Genomic DNA, 22861 nt, shown 5'->3' with positions numbered 1-22861 from the left:
ATTTACCCCATTCTGTGGCTCTGCAGCTGTTTCAAAACGGCAACTTCCTTAATTCCTGAGTTTCTTCAGACATGATGGGAGTTGCAGCTTAGCAACAGCTGGAGAGCCACTTGAACCGAGGGGATTGGTGGGGGGTCCCAGCAGTCTGACCACCACCATAAAAATGGGCTGCTTATTTTTAAATGTCCGGGCCTATTTTTGGTCCCAGTCCAGCCCTGCCTGTCAGTCACTTAAATCACTGTGTATTCTCCTGACTGTGTCCCATCAGTGCTGTAGTTACTGATATCTTTGTGCGGCCGAGTAATAAAATTGCTTTGCCTTTTCATTTTATATATTATGTAAATATTTTCATAAAAAGGCCCAGAAAAATTCTCAGCATCAGGCCCATGATGCTCTTAATCCGGCCCTGGTCATAAGCGCAGATCCCCACTGCTATCAACAGCTGACATCTGCCGGTGATGATGGACATCGGAGCTTGCTTCGATGTACCTCATTTAAATGGTTAAATGCTGTGATTCTGCTGCATCGTGCACATGGCGGAATTATCAGGCCGAGATGGAAGCCGTATAGCCAGCATTTTAGCAGTGAGTGTAGAACGCCTTTGTATCCTCTTGCATTCATAATAGAAAATTCTGGTGTGATAGTAGTTAACCTTTCTTCTACGACATTCGGCAGCACAGAAGGGATATTCCCGTCCTCTTTTATTCCCAGTAGGACCGCCCACCTACAAAAAACTCAAACGAAGATTAACCAACTGGCAACAGACATACCTCATAAGTAGCCAACACACCTGCACGCAATTGTGTTTTTTTCTGTCCTCTTTTCTTCCTGGTAAGTGGTGTTTCCACACCCTGTTTTCTGCCCACCTGTAATACCTTCTTTTTTTTCTTTACTTTTTCCTTAGGTTCTGTAAGAAAGTTTTAAAGCTTACACCAGTGTCCCAGCAGGTTGTCTGAGGGCCAATGTGGGTAACCCTGGCCTACCTGGTGTCCTGCCATCCTTACTGGCCCATGTGGGTGACCCGGGTGAGGGTAAGAGGCCTGGTGGCTAAGGCAGAGATGTTGTGCCCCCGTAGTAGATCCAGAAGCTTGGGGAGAGCCTGGGGTGCTTTTCCCCCGTGTAGGCTTCATGACAGCATATATTGGTGCGCTGCTCGGTTTGTCCTGGGTGCAGCTGGTGACGGGAGTTGCGATGGTTCCCTCCCCCTTCGTTCCCCCCGCGGTCCGGTAAGTATACCTTCTCTCCCTGCAGCCGTCGGGAGGTCCTTCTGCGTGCCGCGCCGGAATCGGAATGACAGCGCGCGTGCGCAGGACCTAGGTCGCGCCGGAAGTGACGTTTTCCCGGCGCGACCGGAAGTCGGGCTGCACGGAGCGGCGGGGAGGAAGGAGATTTAAACAGGCAAGAAGCCGGCGTTCGGTCTCCTGGAACGGAGGCAGCCGGACTTCTTGCCTGTAAAGGTAAGTGTGCACACTGTCACCAATGACTATTGGATGCACACTGTCACCAATGAGATGGTTTTTTTGTCACACACTGTCACCAATGATAGTTGAAGCACACTGGCACCAATGATAACAAACTCCCTAACATCATGGAAGATTAGGTGCTGGCACCTAGGAGTATTGCACACTGACACCAATGATGATCAGGGGCACACTGACACCAATGCTATCGCCACCATTCATCTGCTGACACTGTTTCTTCTACCCTGTGCATATACTGTAGTAACCTCGCTGCATTAATCAGGGCTTAGGACATCAGTTTGGTCTGTGTACACTGGTTTGGTGCTGTTTTGGGGTACTCTAGCACTGTCTTGTTATGTTAACCCCTTAGAAATCAGACTGCAGAGTCTATTTTTTTTTTTTTTTTTTTACTATACAATAGGCTGTAGCCCTAGTATAGCGTACTTCTTGTGAGGGGGTCTGTCTTGGAAGTGGAAGTGGTGTTTTGCTTACTCCCTCTGTCTGTATTCCTTCCAGATGTCGAGCCTTTCTGCCCCTAGGAAAAGGAAGTCAAAGACTAAACACAGACTCTGCGTCTCCTGTGAACAACCGTTGCCTGAGGATCAGAGGGGTGATCTGTGTAGTACCTGCAAGCATCATCTAAGGAAGAAGCCCGCTGGACACAAGTCTCTATGCGTGAGTTGCTTTCAACCTTTACCCCCTAATGCCAGTTCTACTGTGTGTAAGAAGTGTTCTGAACCTCAGGAGACTGCCGACTTCCTTCAGGAGGCGAAAGGTTTTTTCTCTTGGTTTAAGGAGAGTTTCGGCTCCACCTCTGAGCAGGCCGCTAAGAAATGTAAGCTAAAAGAGAAGAGGCAGTCAGCTGTTTTATCCCCTTCACCGCCTATCACTAGTGACACCTCCAGTGACTTAGAGTCGGATTCAGAGGAAGTTATTTCTGAAGACTACTATCTCTTTAGGAAGGAGTTTGCAGATAAACTGGTGATTGCTGTGAAGGACATTGTTGAGTCATCTAAGGAGAAGGTGGCAGCTCAGGATAAGAATAGTCTTTATTATTTTCCAAAGAAGGTGTCCAATGTGTTTGCAGCCCATCCGGTGTTAAAGACGGTGATGGAGAAGGAGTGGAAGAAGCCGGAGCACAGGTTAGAATTGGGGTCCAGGTTTCGTTCAGTTTATAAGCTGGATCCAAATGATTCAGAGAAGTGGGAGAACCCAGCCAAGGTAGACACACCAGTGGCTAAGCTATCTAAGAGTACTCTTCTGCCTGCAGATGATACCTCTATTCTGAAAGACCCTCTAGATAAGAAGATGGATACTCTCCTGAAACGTACTTATTCTTATACGGCTGCAATGACTAAAGCGGCCTTATCTGCAGTACCAGTTGCTCGGGCTTTAAGAGTCTGGCTCAGTCAGTTGAGCAGGGACATAGAAGAAGGTGTTCCCAGAAGGGAGCTGCTGGAGGAGGTCGCCACCCTGAAGGTAGCAGCGGAATTTTCCTGTGATTTCCCGCTAGATATAACCAGAGTCTGTGCTAAGAATCTTGCAGTTTTAAATTCTGCCAGGAGAATTGTTTATCTGAAGCCTTGGCCGGGCGAGACCTCTTCAAAGATTAATTTTTGTGCCCTTCCCTTCGAGCCGGGGTTCCTGATAGGCTCCCAGTTAGAGGATATTTTAGCTCCAGGCAAGGAGACGAAGGAGTTAAAATTTCCTTTCTCAGAAAAGAAGAAGTCCTTTCGTTCCTTCAGGGTCAGGAGGTCTTTTTACAAGAGAAGATCCTTTCAGGACAAAAGATCCAATCGTCGCTTCCAGAGCAGCAACAAAAGAGGGAAGCAGACGCAGTCCAAACAACCCAGGTCAGAGTTCTGACGCCAGGCTCCGAGATACCGTAGGAGGCAGGCTGTTGAGACATCAAGCAGCCTGGCAGAAGATTACGACAGACAGCTGGGTCTTAGAAATTATTTCTATAGGTTACAGCCTAAATTTCCTGGAGTGTCCTCCAGAAAAGTTTCTCTTGAACAAGAGCGATGGGGTCATGCAGTCTCTCCTACAGGAATTCTTGATGAAGGATGCCCTGGAGCCAGTTCCGGTGAACCAACTAGGCCAGGGGGTGTACTCCCCGATCTTTCCTGTCCCAAAGCCAGGCGGCAGATGGAGGCTCATAATCGACTTGCGATACCTAAATCGATTTTTAAAAAGAGAAAAGTTCCGCATGGACAACATAAGATCCGCCATCACTTTACTCCAGAAGGACGACTGGATGATTACCTTAGATCTCATGGACGCCTATTTACATGTCCCGATAAACCTCGAGTCAAGAAAATACCTCAGACTCGCAGTCGTCCATCAGGGAGAGGTGAAACATTTTCAATTCCGCGCTTTACCCTTCGGCCTGTCTTCATCCCCAAGAGTGTTCACGAAGGTAGCAGTAGTCATTGTAGCAGCCCTGAGACTACAGGGAGTCCAGATCGTGCCTTATTTAGACGATTGGCTGCTCGTTGCAAGCTCGCAAGATCTTCTGCTACATCATCTGCATATGACTCTGAATCTCCTCCAAGAATGCGGTTTTCTTCTCAACAAAGAAAAATCAGACCTCGTGCCTGCAAGACGGAAGAAATTCCTAGGTCTGATTTTGGATTCGTCGGCCGAGAGAGTCCTCCTGCCAGTGGACAAACAGACGAAGATTATACAGTCTGTCACAAATCTGATTCAGAAGCCGGTGATGCAGATAAGAACAGCTATGAAGGTTCTAGGACTGATGACTGCTGCCATAGAGGCAGTACCATGGGCCAAGGCCCACATCAGAGAACTCCAGACAGAGATCTTGCAGGTATGGGACCGTCATCCAGAGAACCTTTCAGCCCCGCTGTGTCTCTCACCTCACACACGATCAACTCTTCACTGGTGGTTAGACAAGGAGAATTTGTCACGAGGCAACTGCTTCAGACTACAAGATCAGTCTATAATTACAACAGACGCCTCAAAGTTCGGCTGGGGAGCGCATTACAACGGTCAGTGGATCCAAAAATCCTGGTCTCCAAGAGAAAGACTGTTCTCCTCAAACCTGAGGGAGCTAAGAGCAATAAGATTAGCAGTGATGCATTTTACTCCTCTTGTCAAGGACACTCCAGTGCTGGTACAGTCGGACAACTCAGTCTCAGTACATTACTTGCGGAAACAAGGTGGAACAAGGTCTCAGGCTCTGCAGAACGAGTGCAGCATGCTCATGAACTGGGCCGAACACCATCTCGCCTCGCTCTCGGCGATCCACATAAAAGGGGAGCTGAACTACCAGGCGGATTTCCTGAGCAGGTACACCTTGAACCCCAACGAGTGGGAGCTGAACCCGAAGTACTTCTCCCAAATCATTCTGAGATGGGGATGTCCCCAATGGGACCTCATGGCTACCCGACAGAACAGGAAGTTGATGAATTTCTGTTCCTTGTACAAGGTAGATCAACCAGATCATCTGGATGCTCTGACCATGAGCTGGAAGGGGCTTCATGTATATCTGTTTCCTCCAATTCCTCTCATGAGCCGGGTCTTGAACAAAATCATCCTGGACAGACCAACAGTACTGCTTATAGCCCCATTCTGGCCTCGCAGGGATTGGTTCCCGCTTCTGCTCCGACTGTCAGAGGGCAATTTCTGGAAGTTCCCTCTACACGAAGATCTACTTCTCCAGAGAGGTTTTTTCCATCAACATCTAGAGCGCTTACATCTGACTGTGTGGAGTTTGAAAGGAGAAAGTTTAGAGACAGCGGCCTGTCTGAAGAAGTCATAGACACTCTTCTATCAGCTCGCAAGCCATCTACTAACCAGCTATACTCCAGAGTATGGAGAAGATTTTTATCCTGGAAGGCTGAGAAAGGGAACCCAGAGATCTCGCTTCCAGTGGTGCTGCAATTCTTGCAGGACGGCTATTTGAAAGGGTTGAAGCCCAATACACTCAGAGTTCATGTAACAGCTATTAACTCTTTTACAGATGGTCGATTTGCCAACCAACCCTTGATCTCCAGATTCTTTAAAGCTCTAAAGAACCTTAGACCGACTGTCAAGACTCCAATTGCCACTTGGGACTTGCCACTAGTCCTGAAGAGTCTCACAGGGGCACCTTTCGAACCGGTCGCTGAAGCGGATATCAAGTGGGTCTCTTGCAAAGCTTTGTTCTTGGTGGCAATCACGTCTGCTAAACGTCTTGGAGAATTACAGGCCCTGTCTTCCAAGTCTCCCTACATCAAGTTCACACAGAGTGGAGTTCTGCTTAGGACTGTTCCCTCCTTTGTTCCCAAGGTCGCTTCAGAAGTCAACGTCAACAGAGAAGTTTTTTTGCCAAATTTTTGTCCCCCTGAAGATGAAGATAATCTTCAATCTCTAGATGTGAAGAGCACTCTGTTAAACTATCTCTCCAGAGTAGAAGGGTTCCGTAGGGACGAAAATTTATTTGTACAGTTTGGAGGACCAAGAAAGGGGTGTAAAGCGGCAAAGGATACATTGGCAAGATGGATAAAGTCCACAATCATAGAAGCTTACAGGTTGGAGAATTTAGAGCCGCCTTTTCCTTTGAAAGCCCATTCAACTCGTGCTACGGCGACTTCGTGGGCTGAGAGAGCGCAAGTGCCGCTGAATGACATCTGCAACGCTGCTTCGTGGTCAACTTCATCCACATTTATCAAGCATTATCGGCTCGACATCCAGGCACAGAGTCCAGCCTTCAGTTCGGGGGTTTTGTCTGCTGCATTACAAGATTGAACCCCCCCCTTTTTTGTTGTTATTAGCTGCTAGCGAGCATCCCTTCTGTGCTGCCGAATGTCGTAGAAGAAAGTGAAAATTGTATACTTACCGTAATTTTGCTTTCTTCAAGACAGAAGGCAGCACATATAACCCTCCCAATAAATTTAATTTGTGCAACCAGAAAAGAGTCTAGTCATTTACACAATTGCGTGCAGGTGTGTTGGCTACTTATGAGGTATGTCTGTTGCCAGTTGGTTAATCTTCGTTTGAGTTTTTTGTAGGTGGGCGGTCCTACTGGGAATAAAAGAGGCCGGGAATATCCCTTCTGTGCTGCCTTCTGTCTTGAAGAAAGCAAAATTACGGTAAGTATACAATTTTCACTATATACCCCATTGCATATCAAAATGAAAGGCATTTAAGAACCTGAGATATGGGAGCTTAAAGAGGTACTCAGCTGGAAAACATTTTATTTATTTTTATTTTTTTATAAACTGGTGCCATACAGTTAAACAGATTTGTAAATTACTTCTATTAAAAAATCTTAATTCTTCTAGTACTTATCAGCTGCTAAATGCACCACAGGAAGTCCTTTTGTTTTTGAATTTTCTTTCTGTCTGACCACAGTGCTCTCTGCTGATACCCCATAGCATAGAGTAGAAGAAAATCCCCACTGCTCTGGACAGTTTCTGAAATGGACAGAGGTGTCAACAGAGATCATTGTGGTCAGACAGAAAAGAAATTAAAAAACAAAAGACCTTCCCGTGGAGCATACAGCATCTTATAAGTACTGGAAGGATTAAGATTTTTTAAGAGAAGTAATTTACAAATCTGTTTAACTTTCTGTCATCAGTTGATAAAAAAAAAAAAATATATATATATTTTTTCCAATGGAGTACCACTTTAACATTGGAAAGCTGCCCAAAGTAAGAGGCAAAACTGTGATCACAAAGGAGATTTTAAATTGTGGTTCTCTACAGCTGCTATTTATAAGGGAAAATAATACAATACAAAACCAAGCATTTGCAATAGGGATGTTGGGCTGATGTGAAAGCAAAATTTTAAGGTTTCAAGTTTAGTTAGGTGACCATTCCATTCAGGGCCGGCGTTAGGGTGGGGCAATATGGGCAATTGCCCAGGGTCCCCTTCCCCAGGGGGCCCCCCTATGGGCTGCTCAGTGGTGGATCAAGGGGGGGGACATGTCTGTGTCCTGAAAGATCTTTTCGGGACAGAAGGATGTCCCGGTTACCTTTCTTCGGCCCCGTGTTAACTTTAAAAATGCAGGGGCTGCTGGGAGGTAGCGCACGCAGGGACGTCACTGATGTCCCATGTGTGCGCCCATAGGAACGGAAGAGCGGAGCATCGAGGAGGAGGACGCGCACGCAAATAGTAAGTTACCTGCACGTCATCTTCAGTGCTCCGACCACCGCTCTTCCGATCCCAGGACCTACTGCTATGGCCTATAGGCCATAGCGGTAGATTGTGACCCCAGACTGGAGGAGCGGTGGTTGGAGCACTGAAATGGGGCAGTACACAGGCATCCAGCCTCCAGCCATACACTGTATATGGCTGAAGGCTGTATGTCTGTGGGGGAGCTATACTGCACCTAATGTGGGGAACTATACTGCACCTAATGTGGGGGGATTTATACTGCCAGCCTAATGTGGGGGAACTGTGCTGCCAATCTAATGTGGGGGGAACTACAACCTAATGTGGGGGAACTACAACCTAATGTGGGGGAACTACAGTCTAATATGGGGGAACTATACTGACAACCTAATGTGGGGGGAACTATACTGACAACCTAATGTAGGGGAACTACAATGTGGTGGAACTATACTGACAACCTAATGTGGGGGAACTATACTGACAACCTAATGTGGGCGAACTACAACGTAATGTGGGGGAACTATACTGCTTACCTAATGTGGGGGAACTATACTGCCAACCTAATGTGAGGGAACTATGCTGCCAACCTAATGTGGGGGGGGGACCTATACTGCCAACCTAATGTGGAGGAACTACAACCTAATGTGGGGGAACTACAGTCTAATATGGGGGAACTATACTGCCAACCTAATGTAGGGGAACTACAGCCTAATGTGGGGGAACTATACTGACAACCTAATGTGGGGGAACTATACTGCCAACCTAATGTGGAGGAACTACAACCTAATGTGGGGGAACTATACTGCCAACCAAATGTGGGGAAACTATGCTGCCATACTAATGTGGGGGGGGGGGGACTATGCTGCCAACCTAATGTGGTGGAACTATACAAAAATATAAAATTGTACTATTCTGATCCCTATAACTCTTTTATTTTTCTGTATATGGGGATATATAAGGGCTCATTTTGCGCTGTGATTTGTAGTTTTTATTGGTACCATTTTTGTTTTGATGGGACTTTTCATTAGCTTTTTAGATATTTTTTATGGTATTTGAAGTGACCAAAAATGTGCAAATCTGGTTAGTGCACTATTACGACTTTTGGGGCTCCACTTTTGATTTTGCCCAGGGCCACGCTAAGCCTAAAACCTGCCCTGATTCTATTTATTTCTTTAATATTGTATACAAACAATATGTGTTTCTGTAAAGTGCAATAGAAGTTCAGGATCATTTATTTACTAATCCATCATATCTCATTTATGTCCCTGACTGTTGCACGTCTCACATATACAAGACACAGAATCATACGCTGATGGGATACAGTAATTTATTAAGTCATTCTTACAGACATAAAAGCAATTACAAGGCAGAATATAAGAGCTATCAATGAATGTCAAGGAGAACTCTAAATTAGATAAAAGGCATTTCAATTAAAGATTGCAACATCAAAAAAAAAAGAAGCAAAAACTCCACAAATGACAAAATGCATAAAAATTGGTAACAAAGCCAAATAAAATCACTGGGGTAGTAAACAGGGTATAGACCATTAGAAACATTCTGATCTTTTCAGGGTCTGGATAATCTCTTTCCCCTGATGTGTCACTTTACAGGAGAATTGATCATGTTGGTTGAACTCGAGGGAGGACAGGCTGAGGAGACTGCTCCCCATATACAGATTATCAGCCTGTTTGCTGACCGGTGAGTTCTGTACTCCAGTTGTCCGCTTGGTCCCATCCACCATCCATTCCACAGTTGCAGACGCGGGGCGGTAATCACTGAGGGTGCAGGCTATAGTCACCTGATCTGTTATGTCTTCCTTAGGTGGAGCCAAGATAGACACAGTGGGAGCGATCCCGTCACCGGCTGTTGGAAAAAAGAGTCTGAGTTAGTAAACTTACATTTAGGAAACAATCTACAATATTTTCTTTTACTTCAATGTTATTCTTCTCAGACATTTACACACAGATTAAAGAATTAGTAAATAGAGTTATATATATGACTGAAGATTTATTTTCTAATGCACAGTGACTTCTTTACTCACCAATGTTTTTACGAAGTACAGCATGTGTACAGAGACTAAAGAAACATACAGTATAAAAAGCTAACTATAATGAGTACAGTACAGTATATACTGATATTTTCATATATATCAGTGTGAGTGTGTGTATATATATATATATATATATATATATCAGTAATTCAAATAATTTATGAACATATATGATTTGTTTTCATATCATGTATTATATTATAATTGTTCCATGTCTAATGCCCTGGGAATAACTAAGCTTTGTTCCTATTGTGACACATATATATTTACATGGTAATGACAGCAGCACACCTCCATAGTCTGTTATGTAGATGTAGAATCTTATCTATACAGTGTAACTACTTCTGTCTTTCTAGGTGAAACTATACCATACATTTTAGTACACTTTTGTTCTGCAGCAGATCGGATTTTTAGAATGTTCTTTACATTAAGGCTGGGTTCAACCACAATATTGTAAGCCAAAAAATGTCTCCAAAAGCATTAACATAGGCATTGAAGGCTACTTTGACAATGACATATAGCTAAATAACTGTAAATAAGTGGAAATAATAAACACATATGGGATTGTGTGTGTTTTGGAAACAATTTGTATGTTTATAAAGATTTAGATTTAAAAGCAAAAAAAGTGCTATTACATGTGACCCAAAGGCCGAATAAACTAAATGTTAAAACTTTTTATACTTAATAAGATAAGTTTATTGGGTAATTTTAGTACTTACATAGAACGTTGAGTTGAGTTCCGTCTCCAAATTGAAACCACAGTGTGTGACAGCAATACAAAAACCTTCCAACATGGAGCATATACTGTACTGTAGACCATTGATAACTGAATGAAGAGCGTCTGATCTATGTGGCTTACTAATGTAATGTGCTTATCCATTTTAAAGAATTCAGTGTAGCTGCTTCTATTACTTAATATTAAACTATACCATACATTTTATGACACTTTTATTCTTCAACAGGTCGCATTTTAATAATATTCCTTAGTTCACACACAATATTTTTGTCAGTATTTTTAGCCAAAACCAAGAGTCAGTGACACAGAGAGAACTATAATGGGGAGATTTTCAACGTATTCTGTGTTTTGTACCCATTCCTGGTTTTGCCTACAAATATCAAAATACTGTGTATGAACCCAGCCTAACAATGACTTGTGATCCACTGAAATCTCTAAATTCAGTAAGGATAAATAGAAAATATGGCACATATATAACCGTTATATTAACAATAAAACATATTTTAATTTTCAATGAATTACACAGCAATATACATTACTAAGAAATGCAATGCTTATCTTACTGTGTAAATGTGCAGTAAAACAATACCTAATGTATTATAATAAAACAAAATTATAACTCTGCAATCATTTTCCATCTCTTAAACCAATGATCATGAATTCCACTTCTTTGCAAAATAAATGTTATACATAAATATTTTATAAAACAATGTGATATTAGAAAGTGATAGGATAAAACAATCTCAGCCCAAAAATGAATATAAAAAAAGATATTACAGAATATTCATATGCTTGTTTTTTATTAAATAAAACATCTAGTAATTTTTTCTAACACACAAGAAAGTAAAGAACAAGAAGACAAATTGGGAGTGTATGATTATGATACTTACTGAGAACGCTAAGTGTGGTTGCGGGTCCAAATATCCATCACAGTGTTACAGACCTGTACAAAAACTGTAATGTATAGTTACATAGACAATAGCTGAAGCAGAGGGAAGTCACGATAAAAGTTGAAGGTTATCAAAAAGGTACAAAATATTACAGGATTCATTTCTTACTTATATTGTAGCTCGGTGGTGCTCAGTTTTCTGCTTGGTCAACTCTGATCTAGAGGTGCCCATTTATATTAGATTCATTTTGGCTAATGTTGTTGATTTTGGCAGGACTGACTTACTAAGTAATGTGTATATGTGTGTCCTGACTTTCCCCGGAAGGTAGATGTTGGGAGAAAGAATTATCAGTCAGGCTAGTTTTTAGCATGCTCCTTTTTCCTGAAGGAGACAAGCCTCTGCCAGAAAGGCCAGGCAATGGTTTACTTCCCGCCTGCCTATTGAAAACACGTTGGCCGGCATTTATCATTGTAGGTGTAAGTGAAGCATTTTTCCACACCTTTTTTGTGTGCTGGTAATGTGTAGGAGCACCAAATTTATTAAATGGTCATCGAGCATTTGATACATTTTGTGCAGGTCACATTTCCTGAAATTTCTCTCTTCACATACACAACAAAAAGCTACGCTAAGTCTGGGCTGGTGTAGTTTTTTAGAGACTTTTCAGTGGCTTTGCACCTTTTTTGTGCCTTTTCACAAAATGGCGCAGTTCATAAAACCCTTCCATATTATGTGCCAAAATCAGTGGATTGCAACTCAAATTCAGCAGAAATAAGTAAACCAAAAGGCGCAAATAAACCCTTCTTGTGTCTTTTTTGCACCTTTTGTAGACACAAAAAACAATCTAAAGACAATGATAAATGTCAGCCATTAAGTTGAGTGTGCATGTATACAGAACAGTGAGGGGGCATGAATGTCAGTCCATGGATTGTTCGGCGGGCAGTCTTATGTATATCATTAGTTTGTGACCAGATTGTTGAAAGTACAATGATTACATTTTCTTTCTTCCAATACTCCAAGCACGAATCTTAATCCTATTCCTATTACCGTATATACTCGAGTATAAGCCGACCCGAGTATAAGCCGAGACCCCTAATTTTAACCCAAAATCCCAGGAAAAGTTATTGACTCGAGTATAAGCCTAGGGTGGGAAATACCTCATCCCCCCCTGTCATCATCCAGACCCGTCATTAACATCCTCATCATCCCCTTGTCATCATCCCACACATCCCCCCTTCATCATCCCCTTGTCATCATCCCACACATCCCCTTATCCCACACATCCCCCCTTCATCATCCCCTTGTCATCATCCCACACATCCCCTTATCCCACACATCCCCCCTTCATCATCCCCTTGTCATCATCCCACACATCCCCTTATCATCCCACACATCCCCCCTTCATCATCCCCTTGTAATCATCCCACACCCCCCCCCCTTCATCATCCCCACCCCCCTTCATCATCCCCACACCCCCCCCCCCCTTCATCATCCTCTTCTCATCATTCGCCCTCAGTGGTCTTCAACCTGCGGACCTCCAGAGGTTTCAAAACTACAACTCCCAGCAAGCCCGGGCAGCCATCGGCTGTCCGGGCTTGCTGGGAGTTGTAGTTTTGAAACCTCCGGAGGTCCGCAGGTTGAAGACCACTGCGGCCTTCAACATCATCCAGCCCCCTCTCACCCCCTTTAGTTCTGAGTACTCACCTCCGCTCGGCGCTGGTCCGGTCCTGCAGGGCTGTCCGGTAAGGAGGTGGTCCGGTGAGGAGGTGGTCCGGGCTGCTATCTTCACCGGGGGCGCCTCTTCTCCGCGCTTCCGGCCCGGAATAGAGCCGTTGCCTTGACAGCGACGTATCTGCGTCGTTGTCAAGGCAACGTGACTATTCTGAGGCCGGGCCGGAAGCGCTTAGAAGAGGCCTCCCCGGTGAAGATAGCAGCCCGGACCACCTCCTCACCGGACCACCTCCTTACCGGACAGCCCTGCAGGACCGGACCAGCTCCGAGCGGAGGTGAGTACTCAGAACTAAAGGGGGTGAGAGGGGGCTGGATGATGTTGAAGGCCGCAGTGGTCTTCAACCTGCGGACCTCCGGAGGTTTCAAAACTACAACTCCCAGCAAGCCCGGACAGCCGATGGCTGCCCGGGCTTGCTGGGAGTTGTAGTTTTGAAACCTCTGGAGGTCCGCAGGTTGAAGACCACTGCGGGTGGGGGAGTTCACTCGAGTATAAGCCGAGGGGGGTGTTTTCAGCACGAAAAATCGTGCTGAAAAACTCGGCCTATACTCGAGTATATACGGTACATTAAATTGTTTCACTAAATAACAATTAATAGATTCTCCCTTTATTCCTATAATAATTGATCATCATGTGTACATTTTATTTTATAAAAGTTTACACTATATATATATATATATATATATATATATATACCGGTGTGTGTGTATATATATTAGTAATGCTGACATGAGATATTAAATCACTTATTTTGTTGGAGTGCTGCGCCTGTATCTGGTATATATATATATATATATATATATATATATATATATATATATATAATTTTTTTTTATGCTAAATTATATATATTTGTTATTGTATGGAGGGAAAAATAAAATAAAAACAAGAGGAAAACACTTCATGTAACCCTGTGGATCACAAGTTTGGGTCTCACTTGGTGAGGCTCCCCAATATGTTAGGAGTCTGACCTGATATTTTATTTGTATGCATATTATGTCACCCTCATAGGGTTCAAATAATGTTTGGAAGTGCAAGACTGCAAGTCATGTAGATCTAGATGCTGAGCCCGTTGTACTCAAATGAACATATGGTTAAAAAATGGCCCATGTTTGGCACTTCCATAATGCTCCAAGAAACTTATGAGACATCTTCAAGCAAGTTTATTGAGGGACAGAGTAACATCTAACAGCAATAATGTTTTTTAAGGGTAAATCCTCATTCTCAGATGGCCTTGGACAACACATCATGGGTTTATATACACTATGTATTGGCGCCCAGATGAGTTGTTGAGCACCATTACACAGTGTATATAATTCCATGATGTGTTGTCCAATGCCAGGAAATCTGAGGAAGAGCGATTACCCTCAAAACATGCCATAGTTGTTATTGGATCTTAGGTTCAATATGAGGGGTTGTATGGGGAAATTACATCTTTGCCCATGATTGCCATTTCTGGAACTGAACTCCTGTTGCCTATTTATATTAATATTATGTGAGAAATAGTAACCTAGCTAAATTAATTAAATCTACAAAATAAGATAAAGAAAACCTAGCAAATTGAGAAGAGAGAGAGAGAGAGAGAGAGAACGATTAGATAATATGTACAGTGTATATATGAATAAATAAATAGTGGCAAAGAGAGAGAGAGCGAAAGAGAGAGAGAGAGAACAATTAGATGATATGTACTGTGTTTATATGAATAAATAAATAGTGGCAAAGGGATCCAATGTGGTGCATGTGAGCATAAGTGTGAATAGTAAATGGTATGCTGATAATAAATAACCTTGGAATCCTATAATATAGTATCTATTTATGATGCCAATATGTTGAAATGTACAGAATTGCAGTGAAAATAGAATATAGAGACATTTGCTTGGTTACCACGAACCATTCATTTGTTTCTACCTAGGTTTATGTGGATCATTTTGTTAACATCAATGTTTTTAGTTCAGGACCCTTTATCTTACTTGAAAATAACAAGGACAATTTGATAAAGATACAATTATTTTATTAAATGATACACCGAAATAGCGTGACACATAAGGAAGACAGCATGTGGCTAATACAATGCAATAATCTTTAATCCTTTTATCAAAGAGAAAGAAAGATGAAAAAGTAACAAAGTTTAAGATGCATATTAATAACACTGGGACCTCTCCAGGGTCTGGATAATCTCTTTCCCCTGATGTGTCACTTTACAGGAGAATTTATCATGTTGGTTGAACTCGAGGGAGGACAGGCTGAGGAGACTGCTCCCCATATACAGATTATCAGCCTGTTTGCTGACCGGTGTATTCTGTACTCCAGTTGTCCGCTTGGTCCCATCCACCATCCATTCCACAGTTGCAGACGCGGGGCGGTAATCACTGAGGGTGCAGGCTATAGTCACCTGATCTGTTATGTCTTCCTTAGGTGGAGCCAAGATAGACACAGTGGGAGCGATCCCGTCACCGGCTGTTGGAAAAAAGAGTCCGAGTTAGTAAACTTACATTTAGGAAACAATCTACAATATTTTCTTTTACTTCAATGTTTTTCTTCTCAGACATTTACACACAAATTAAAGAATTCTAACAGTAAATAGAGTTATATATATGTCTGAAGATTTATTCTCTAGTGCACAGTGACTTCTTTACTCACCAATGTTTTTAGGAAGTACAGCATGTGTACAGAGACTAAAGAAACGTACAGTATAAAAAGTGAACTACAATGATAACAGTACAGCATATATATATATATATATATATATATATATATATATATAAAATGATATCAGTAATGCCCTGGAAATAACAAAGCTTTCTTCTTGTTGTGACCAATATATATATATTATTTATGTTGTAATGTCAGCAGCACACCTCCATAGTCTGTTATGTAGATGTAGAATTTTATGTATACAGTGTAACTACCTTTGTCTCTCTGTATATTTAACTGCACTTTAATTCTGCTGTATGTACAAGTCATTTATTGTATTCTATACACAAATAATGGCTGACCCGTGATACACTGAAATCTCTTAATCCAGTGAGAATAAATGGGAAATATGACCCAGATATTACTTTTATTTCTTACAGGTAATATTGCTTAAAGTAAACTTTATTTTACATCATCTACACAGCAACCTATATCACTAAGAAATGCAGAGCACATCACATTGTATGTTTAGACAAGAAAACCCATGAAACAAAATCTAGAAAACCAATTCAACAGCAAATGTCCAACCATTAAGCTAATTATTATGAATTATGCAACTTTGCAAAATAAATGCTACATATAAATATTTCATAAAACAATGTAATGTTAGAAAGTGAGATGATGACATCATATCAACTAAAACAATGAATATAAAGAAGTATAGTACAGAATATGTTATATTTGTATTATTTTTAATAAACATCAAATCATTTCTTTTTTTTTTTAAAGCAAAGTAGTAAATAACAAGGACACATATTGGGGTAAATGATAATGATACTTACTGAGAACGCTAAGTGTGGTTCCGGGTCCAAATATCCATCACAGTGTTATAGACCTGTACAAAAACTGTAATGTCTAGTCACATTGAGAATGGCTGAAAGAGGAGGAAGTCAATATGAAAGCTGACACTATGGGATGGTCGCAGCTTATATTGTAGACCGCTTGCTGCTAAATTTCATGCCTGGTACCACTCTGGTCTAATAAAATAGAAACCCACTGTTAAGTTATTGATAACTATATTCTCAGACATTACAATGATCTATGTAACAGCACACCAAGTACCCATGTGCCAGTGTACGCATTGGCACGAATATTTAAGATGTAATGTTATTCTAAGGTACTAAAAGTAATTTCTGTGTTTAAATACATTTAACTCGAGACCATATTGCAGATATGATTTTTTTATATAATTTATGGGTTGACCAGTTCTGTGGGCCCAGTCATAAGAAAGAACAGTGTTGCCTTTAGGATATATAAATATTGTACACACTTATATTCAGATTGTATTGATTTACGTCAGTCCTATTCTAACTGCAATAAATAGTAATTTCATGAAATTACAAACAGTATTTTGCCTCCCATCTTTTTAGTAATCAATCTTTCAATGTACATTTTACTTCTTGGGACATGTAGACTTGATTTACACCTTGAATTTTGCTACAGTTTTTTTTTGTAATGTCCATGTATACCTCTCCATTAGGTAGGTGAATTGGTCCTAGCACACTTAGCTTTTTTTAAGAGCTGTAATGTCCTCAAGTGTCCTGGATCTGGGTTCATCAATGCAATGTTTGCATGTCCTTCCAACTTCATGTATTTAAAGCCAACTCTATGTATTAAAGGCCACTGCAATGTATAAAATGATAGACGTACTGTAAATGACTGATGTCTACCAATGTTTTAATTCTGTTGCAGAGTTTTTCACATATTGATTTTTTGTCTATGATGGACGATCTCAGGAACACCGTGGTTATGTTTCTAATACTTATTAATGAATTATTGCATGTGTGGTATCCAAGCACCAAAGGCTGGACTATGGGCTAAAGATTGCCTCAGGCATCCTTGCTCTCTCTATGTTGGGCCCATTGCTCCATGATCTAATTTATTATACTGTGTTGTATTCCTGTGTTATGTTATCCTTAAATTAGGTACTGTACCCTTAAGGGAATGCTGCAGAGTGACCAGATGACCCTTGGGGAGAAACATAGTCTTCAGTCAGTCAGCATAAAGTCTTTAAATCCAGCATGGGCTGTTATAATCACTAATCTGCAGTTGCACCTACTATAAATCTCAGCAAGGCAACAGGCTCCCAGGTTTACACTCTGCACATGCCTCTGCACTAAAGTTTGTACTGTCAAGGATTTGCTAATTCCTGCAACAGTAAAGATAGTTATCCATAACCTTGCATCAATGTCATCCTTGTCTCCACGCGTGGCCCAGGAGAAGTTATCTCATCCTTGGACTGTGGAGGTTAATGGTGCCCTGGCATCACGAACTGCAACCTACACCCTATGTTTAATCACCCCTATAGCCAGTGCCCTGCATATATATTTTCAGCTTCATGCATTAAAAGCCGTCTCTATGTATTAAAGGGCACTGCAATGAAGCAATAGAGTAACTGATGTCTACCATTTGTTTAGTATTTCTCTGGCAGAACACCATGTATTTTTCATAACACTTTCTGTCTAAGATGGACAATCTCCTTAATTCTGTGGTTATCTTTCTATTCTCTCCTAATATATTATTTATATATCTAAATACAATAATAACATATTGATTTATGACAACAATGTGCTTCATATGTGTGCATAAACTACCTATACATAACTATGAAATGCTTTATCTAAAAAATGAATCAACTAAATATTAGATGTTTTTTTCAGTTTAAAAATATTTTACATATTCACTGCTTAGTGCCACATTAGAAGACAAGTTTTCAGATTTTGTATTAAAATTAATAAAATAAGAGAACACCAAAACCTCATATCCATCAGTATAAATAACCAAATACAATGAATGAAGATACAAAGTTTTATTTAAAGGTTCATACAGAAAAAGTAACAATAACATTTTTTTAAAGTCTTTTCAAATAGGAATAACATAGGATTAAGAGTATAATTGCTACTAGAAATATTGAAGTATCCCTGTGACATGTAGAAAGATGTGTTACAGAACAAGAATAACATTTTATGAAGTAGGTTTATAGTCCCTATAACAAGTGTATAAACAATAATCCTTGGGACACAGAAATAGATACAGTAAATATTAGAAACATTCTGATCTCTTTAACGTTTGGATGAACTCTTTCCCCTGATGTGTCACTTTACAGGCATATTGCTGATGTTTCTCGAATTCTGAGGTGGTCAAAGTAAAGAGACTCATCTCTGTGTATAGGTTATTCACCTGTTTGCTGGCTGGGGAGGAATCTATGCCAGTTGTCCACTTTGTCCCATCCACCAGCCATTCCAATGACAAAATTCTTGGAGTGTAATCGCTCGCAGTGCAGACAATGGTGACCTTATCTGTTTTTAACTCTTCATCTGAAGCCTTCATAATGGAAACAGAAGGAGCCTTAACTTCACCGGCTGTTACATAAAAAAAAATAAAAGAAATAATGATTGGAAAATAACAATTATACTATGCATATTAGAATGACAAGGAATTATAACATATTATTATACATATTTATTTCTTACGTTTTTCTCCTGTTGTCATTAGCACTCAAAAATGTGGAAATCCCTTACATTAAAAGTCACATTCTACCTAATATAATTGTTATAATTGTTTTTTTTATATCAATTCTAGTTAATATTTATATTATTGTTATATTGCCATTAGTGAGAAATAACAACATAAAGTTAGAGTTTAACACGCAACAGGCACTTAAAAAGCATAACATTTAAGACATGAAAAAATATATAAATAAAAAATTATTTTATTATGTGGGGATTGTTGTCCTTAAAGAACATAGCAAACTATACATTTTGTGTGCCCTAAATTACTGATGAATTCCTATTTTGGTTATGTTGCTGTATTTGGCTTCATTACGAAAGTACACATTAATAAAGAATAACATTTCTAAAAGTATTGATATATTATTTATCTAACTATGCATATACATTTAATTACATTGCCAATACTGTAGTAGCTACTGTATGTTCTCACATAGAGACACCTGAAATTATTAACCTGAAATTAAGCAAGGTGTTGTAGAAATAGAAAAACATGTTATTTCTATTAAAATGCTAAAATAATACAGTACCCTTGGTTATACAAGGCAGTTAATAATCCGTTTTTTTTTTTTTAAATATTTAGCTTCATCTTAATTCTTTACAGTCTTTTTATGTTAGAGTTACCATTGTTTATTAAGAAGAAGAGTCTCCAATACAGAATGAAATATATAAATGCAGTTTGCTAAATTGCAGGGAATATATAAGAGAAAATTTGATATAAATGATACTTACAGGTAACTGCTACTGTGGTTCCAGGTCCAAAAATATACACACTCTCATACGGCCCCATACAAAAACCATGTACCAACATATGTAACAATACTTGCAGTAAGGCCTTACAATGTGTAGATATAGTTTCTGTGTATGTCACTGTTAGTATCTTTATTTCTATAATATTATCTTGTAGAATTTCAGCTATTATCAAACAGGAAACAAGCAGCCATGAAAAAACACATACATATGTTTGATAGTTCTCTTCTAGAGAAGAATTTTAGAATACATCAAAAACTAGGATATGGATAGGAATAACAAATACTCTGAGATGTGTCATAATTTATAATCCTTTATCATTCTTTATTTTGTATAGCGTACACAGATTCCGCAGTGCTGTACACACAAATTGTATATGTAAGTGATGTGCAATGATATGTTATATGGTCACATTAATATATGAAAGTGACTTCATTGATGGGACTGACAATTATTAGGTGGTGCAAAATGGTTTAAATACAACATGTTAAATGTTGGTAAAATCTATGGTCAGAAACCATAGAACCCATTTAGGAAGGGCTGTGAAATGAAACTTTGGGTTTAAAGAATAAGTTACACTACAAACCATTGTAACTATACATTGATTTTTCTTTTGCAGAACCCAAATAAAATGAAATATGCTGAAAAGAGAGAGTATGCTCGCTCGAGTGTACATACTTTTCTTGCAATGCGAGACCTAGTTCTCGGTCATCCACCTTTTCTTAGAAAACATTATTGATTAAAAACTGAAAAATTAAAACTTCATATTCAGGAACATAGGAAACTGGGCAATGCAACAATTCAACACTTTTAAAAACACACACACAAAACCAAACCTCAAGGACGCCACCATTGAGGTCATTGAGGTCTGATTTTGTGTGTGTTTTCAAGATTTATTATGGCATCTTAGAGTACTTGTGGTCAGCCAGTATAACCTCGGACATGCTTAGCTGTGAGCTGCACACACTCCTTTTATGTGTTAATAACTACTTGACAACGACATTCAACTTTAGACCTCTGCAGGTTTATTTCAGGAAGGAAATGACAAGGTGAGATAATAGCAGAAATGAGAAACTCTCATCAGATTCAAAGGTTAAAGATACATTTCTTAAGTCTTTATTCATGTAGCAGAGCTTGTCACACTTATTGTAGGCCCCAAAAATGAATGTTTAATAGAATAATAGCATGATGTGTCCGCCATGTTGTATGTTCTAAATAGAACCACAGTGTATTCTAAAGTTCTTCTCTACAAGTCTCTATCTTCTCTATCTCCTTAGATATTTCACAAAAGCTTGTAGCTCTGCAGTACAAAGTTCTCTATACGACACTCCAAAAAAAAACCAAAAGAATACCTCAATATTATGTTATCTTATGGTACATGCCATGACTGAATCAATAAAAATATGACAGCAAAAAACACTATCTTCATATAAAGTTGGAAGCACAAGTAGGCCCAGTAGGGCCCTATCATAGTCTATTCATTCTATTTTAAGGCTCCATGCAAGTTTGAAGTTGTATAGAGCCGCAATATACTCATATGCATAAAGCTTGAAGTTAGGCTTGCAATTGTGAATAGCTTGTAGTCAATGTGTAGACCTCTTCAACATGTCATGTAACTTGCTACGTCTATGTTTTCTTCTATTGTATTATCCTTTACTGTATTTTCTTTATGTTTTCTATATTTTATTACTTTGGTTTTCATCTTATCAAAACACAAAGTTAAAGAAAGAGAAATAATCTTTCTTATTAAAAGTTACTGGGCTTCATTTACTAAGAGTGGAGCATAGTTTTCTTTGTGGGTTTTTGTTTCCGATGGTTCCATGGTATTTAGTATTGTATCTTTCATTTGGTGATTTTCCCTACATTTTGCTCCTTTTACACATGCTCTGAGCTGTCGAATTTTCCAGAGCTTAAATCCACCACATTTTATGTAAAAATATTAGTAAATTTGTAGGTTTCTTTAAAAAAAAAATGTAGGTTTTGTTTGGATACATCCCCCTTTTCCCTGATGGCCACACCTCTTTGTAGAGTTTCCTGAGTAAATGGGAGCGTTAGTAGGGTTTCTTGGATCTAGTGTGGGAAATTCTGGCGCATGACACATCCGACACAAAAAAATCCTACAAAATCTACTTAGAAAAGCCTTAGTAAATGAGGTCCATTATGTCAAGAAAAGCGTTAGAGATATGAATTGGTAGAGGTTAAAAGGTAGATACTGTAAGGTTAAATTCACATATGGAAAAGTTCCCAACGTATTTTTTGCATGTACTTTCATCCGTAATTGTAAAAAAAAATTATAAAATGGCCCTAAAAATTGTGTCCTATTTCCCCAAATACGGACGAAAATGCTTGCATTAAATAAAATAAGTTAGTAAATTTTACTATGTGTGATTTTAGCCTGACTAAACCTTGGTATTTACTTCGTATCCATAGTAAAAGAGCAGTTTTAACAATTGTGCTTACCTTACTGAGAGGCAAAATCCTGACAAGAATCAATCCATGCTTAACTTTTTTGGAACACAATTGTAGCATCATTTCTGTTGGGAGTTCTGATACCACCACCCAGATTAAACAGCAAAGATGTGAGTCCACCCTTCATGGCTTTCTAGTAGATCTTTCCTTTCCTTGACACATGTAACACCCTCACACAAGGTGACAGTTGTTGCTTTTAAAGACAGGAGTTCTGCACCACTAGCAGAGCAGTCATATGCCGAATACTGTATGTGTCTGGTCAGTATGGACTCCAGGAATTTCTCAGAGGTTTAGTATGGAACTATAAAAACTCTACACATCTTTATAGTCTGCTACTATAGTAATGATAACTCTTGTATATGACATGATAAGACTTTAAAGAGGTACTCCTGTGGATTTTTTGTTTCTTATTGACTGGCGCCAAAAAGTTAAACAGATTTGTAAATTACTCCTATTAAAA

The 22861-nt window shown here is 39.8% G+C and overlaps 1 protein-coding gene and 1 gene segment (V, D, J or C); both read right to left on the bottom strand.

The window, feature by feature from the left end:
• Positions 1–8969: 8969 nt before the first annotated feature.
• The window catches only part of LOC130282796 (immunoglobulin lambda-1 light chain-like), a 271573-nt gene continuing 257681 nt past the window's right edge, over positions 8970–22861 (bottom strand). Inside the window, 2 exon segments of the V gene segment in view lie at positions 8970–9440; positions 10347–10384. Of these exon segments, the coding sequence occupies positions 9124–9440; positions 10347–10384 (355 nt within the window).
• The window catches only part of LOC130282791 (immunoglobulin lambda-1 light chain-like), a 108449-nt gene continuing 104063 nt past the window's right edge, over positions 18476–22861 (bottom strand). Inside the window, exons 3-4 of the mRNA XM_056531531.1 lie at positions 19915–19951; positions 18476–19035 (exon numbers count right to left, since the gene is read on the bottom strand). Of these exons, the coding sequence (XP_056387506.1) occupies positions 18716–19035; positions 19915–19951 (357 nt within the window). The 3' untranslated portion in view covers positions 18476–18715. The remainder of the gene's footprint in view (positions 19036–19914; positions 19952–22861) is intronic.

The sequence above is a fragment of the Hyla sarda genome, chromosome 1, assembly GCF_029499605.1.
Source record: "Hyla sarda isolate aHylSar1 chromosome 1, aHylSar1.hap1, whole genome shotgun sequence".
Classification (NCBI taxonomy): Eukaryota; Metazoa; Chordata; class Amphibia; order Anura; family Hylidae; genus Hyla; species Hyla sarda.
The sequence above is the reverse complement of the archived record's forward strand: the minus strand, read 5'-3'. Positions and strand labels throughout refer to the sequence as shown.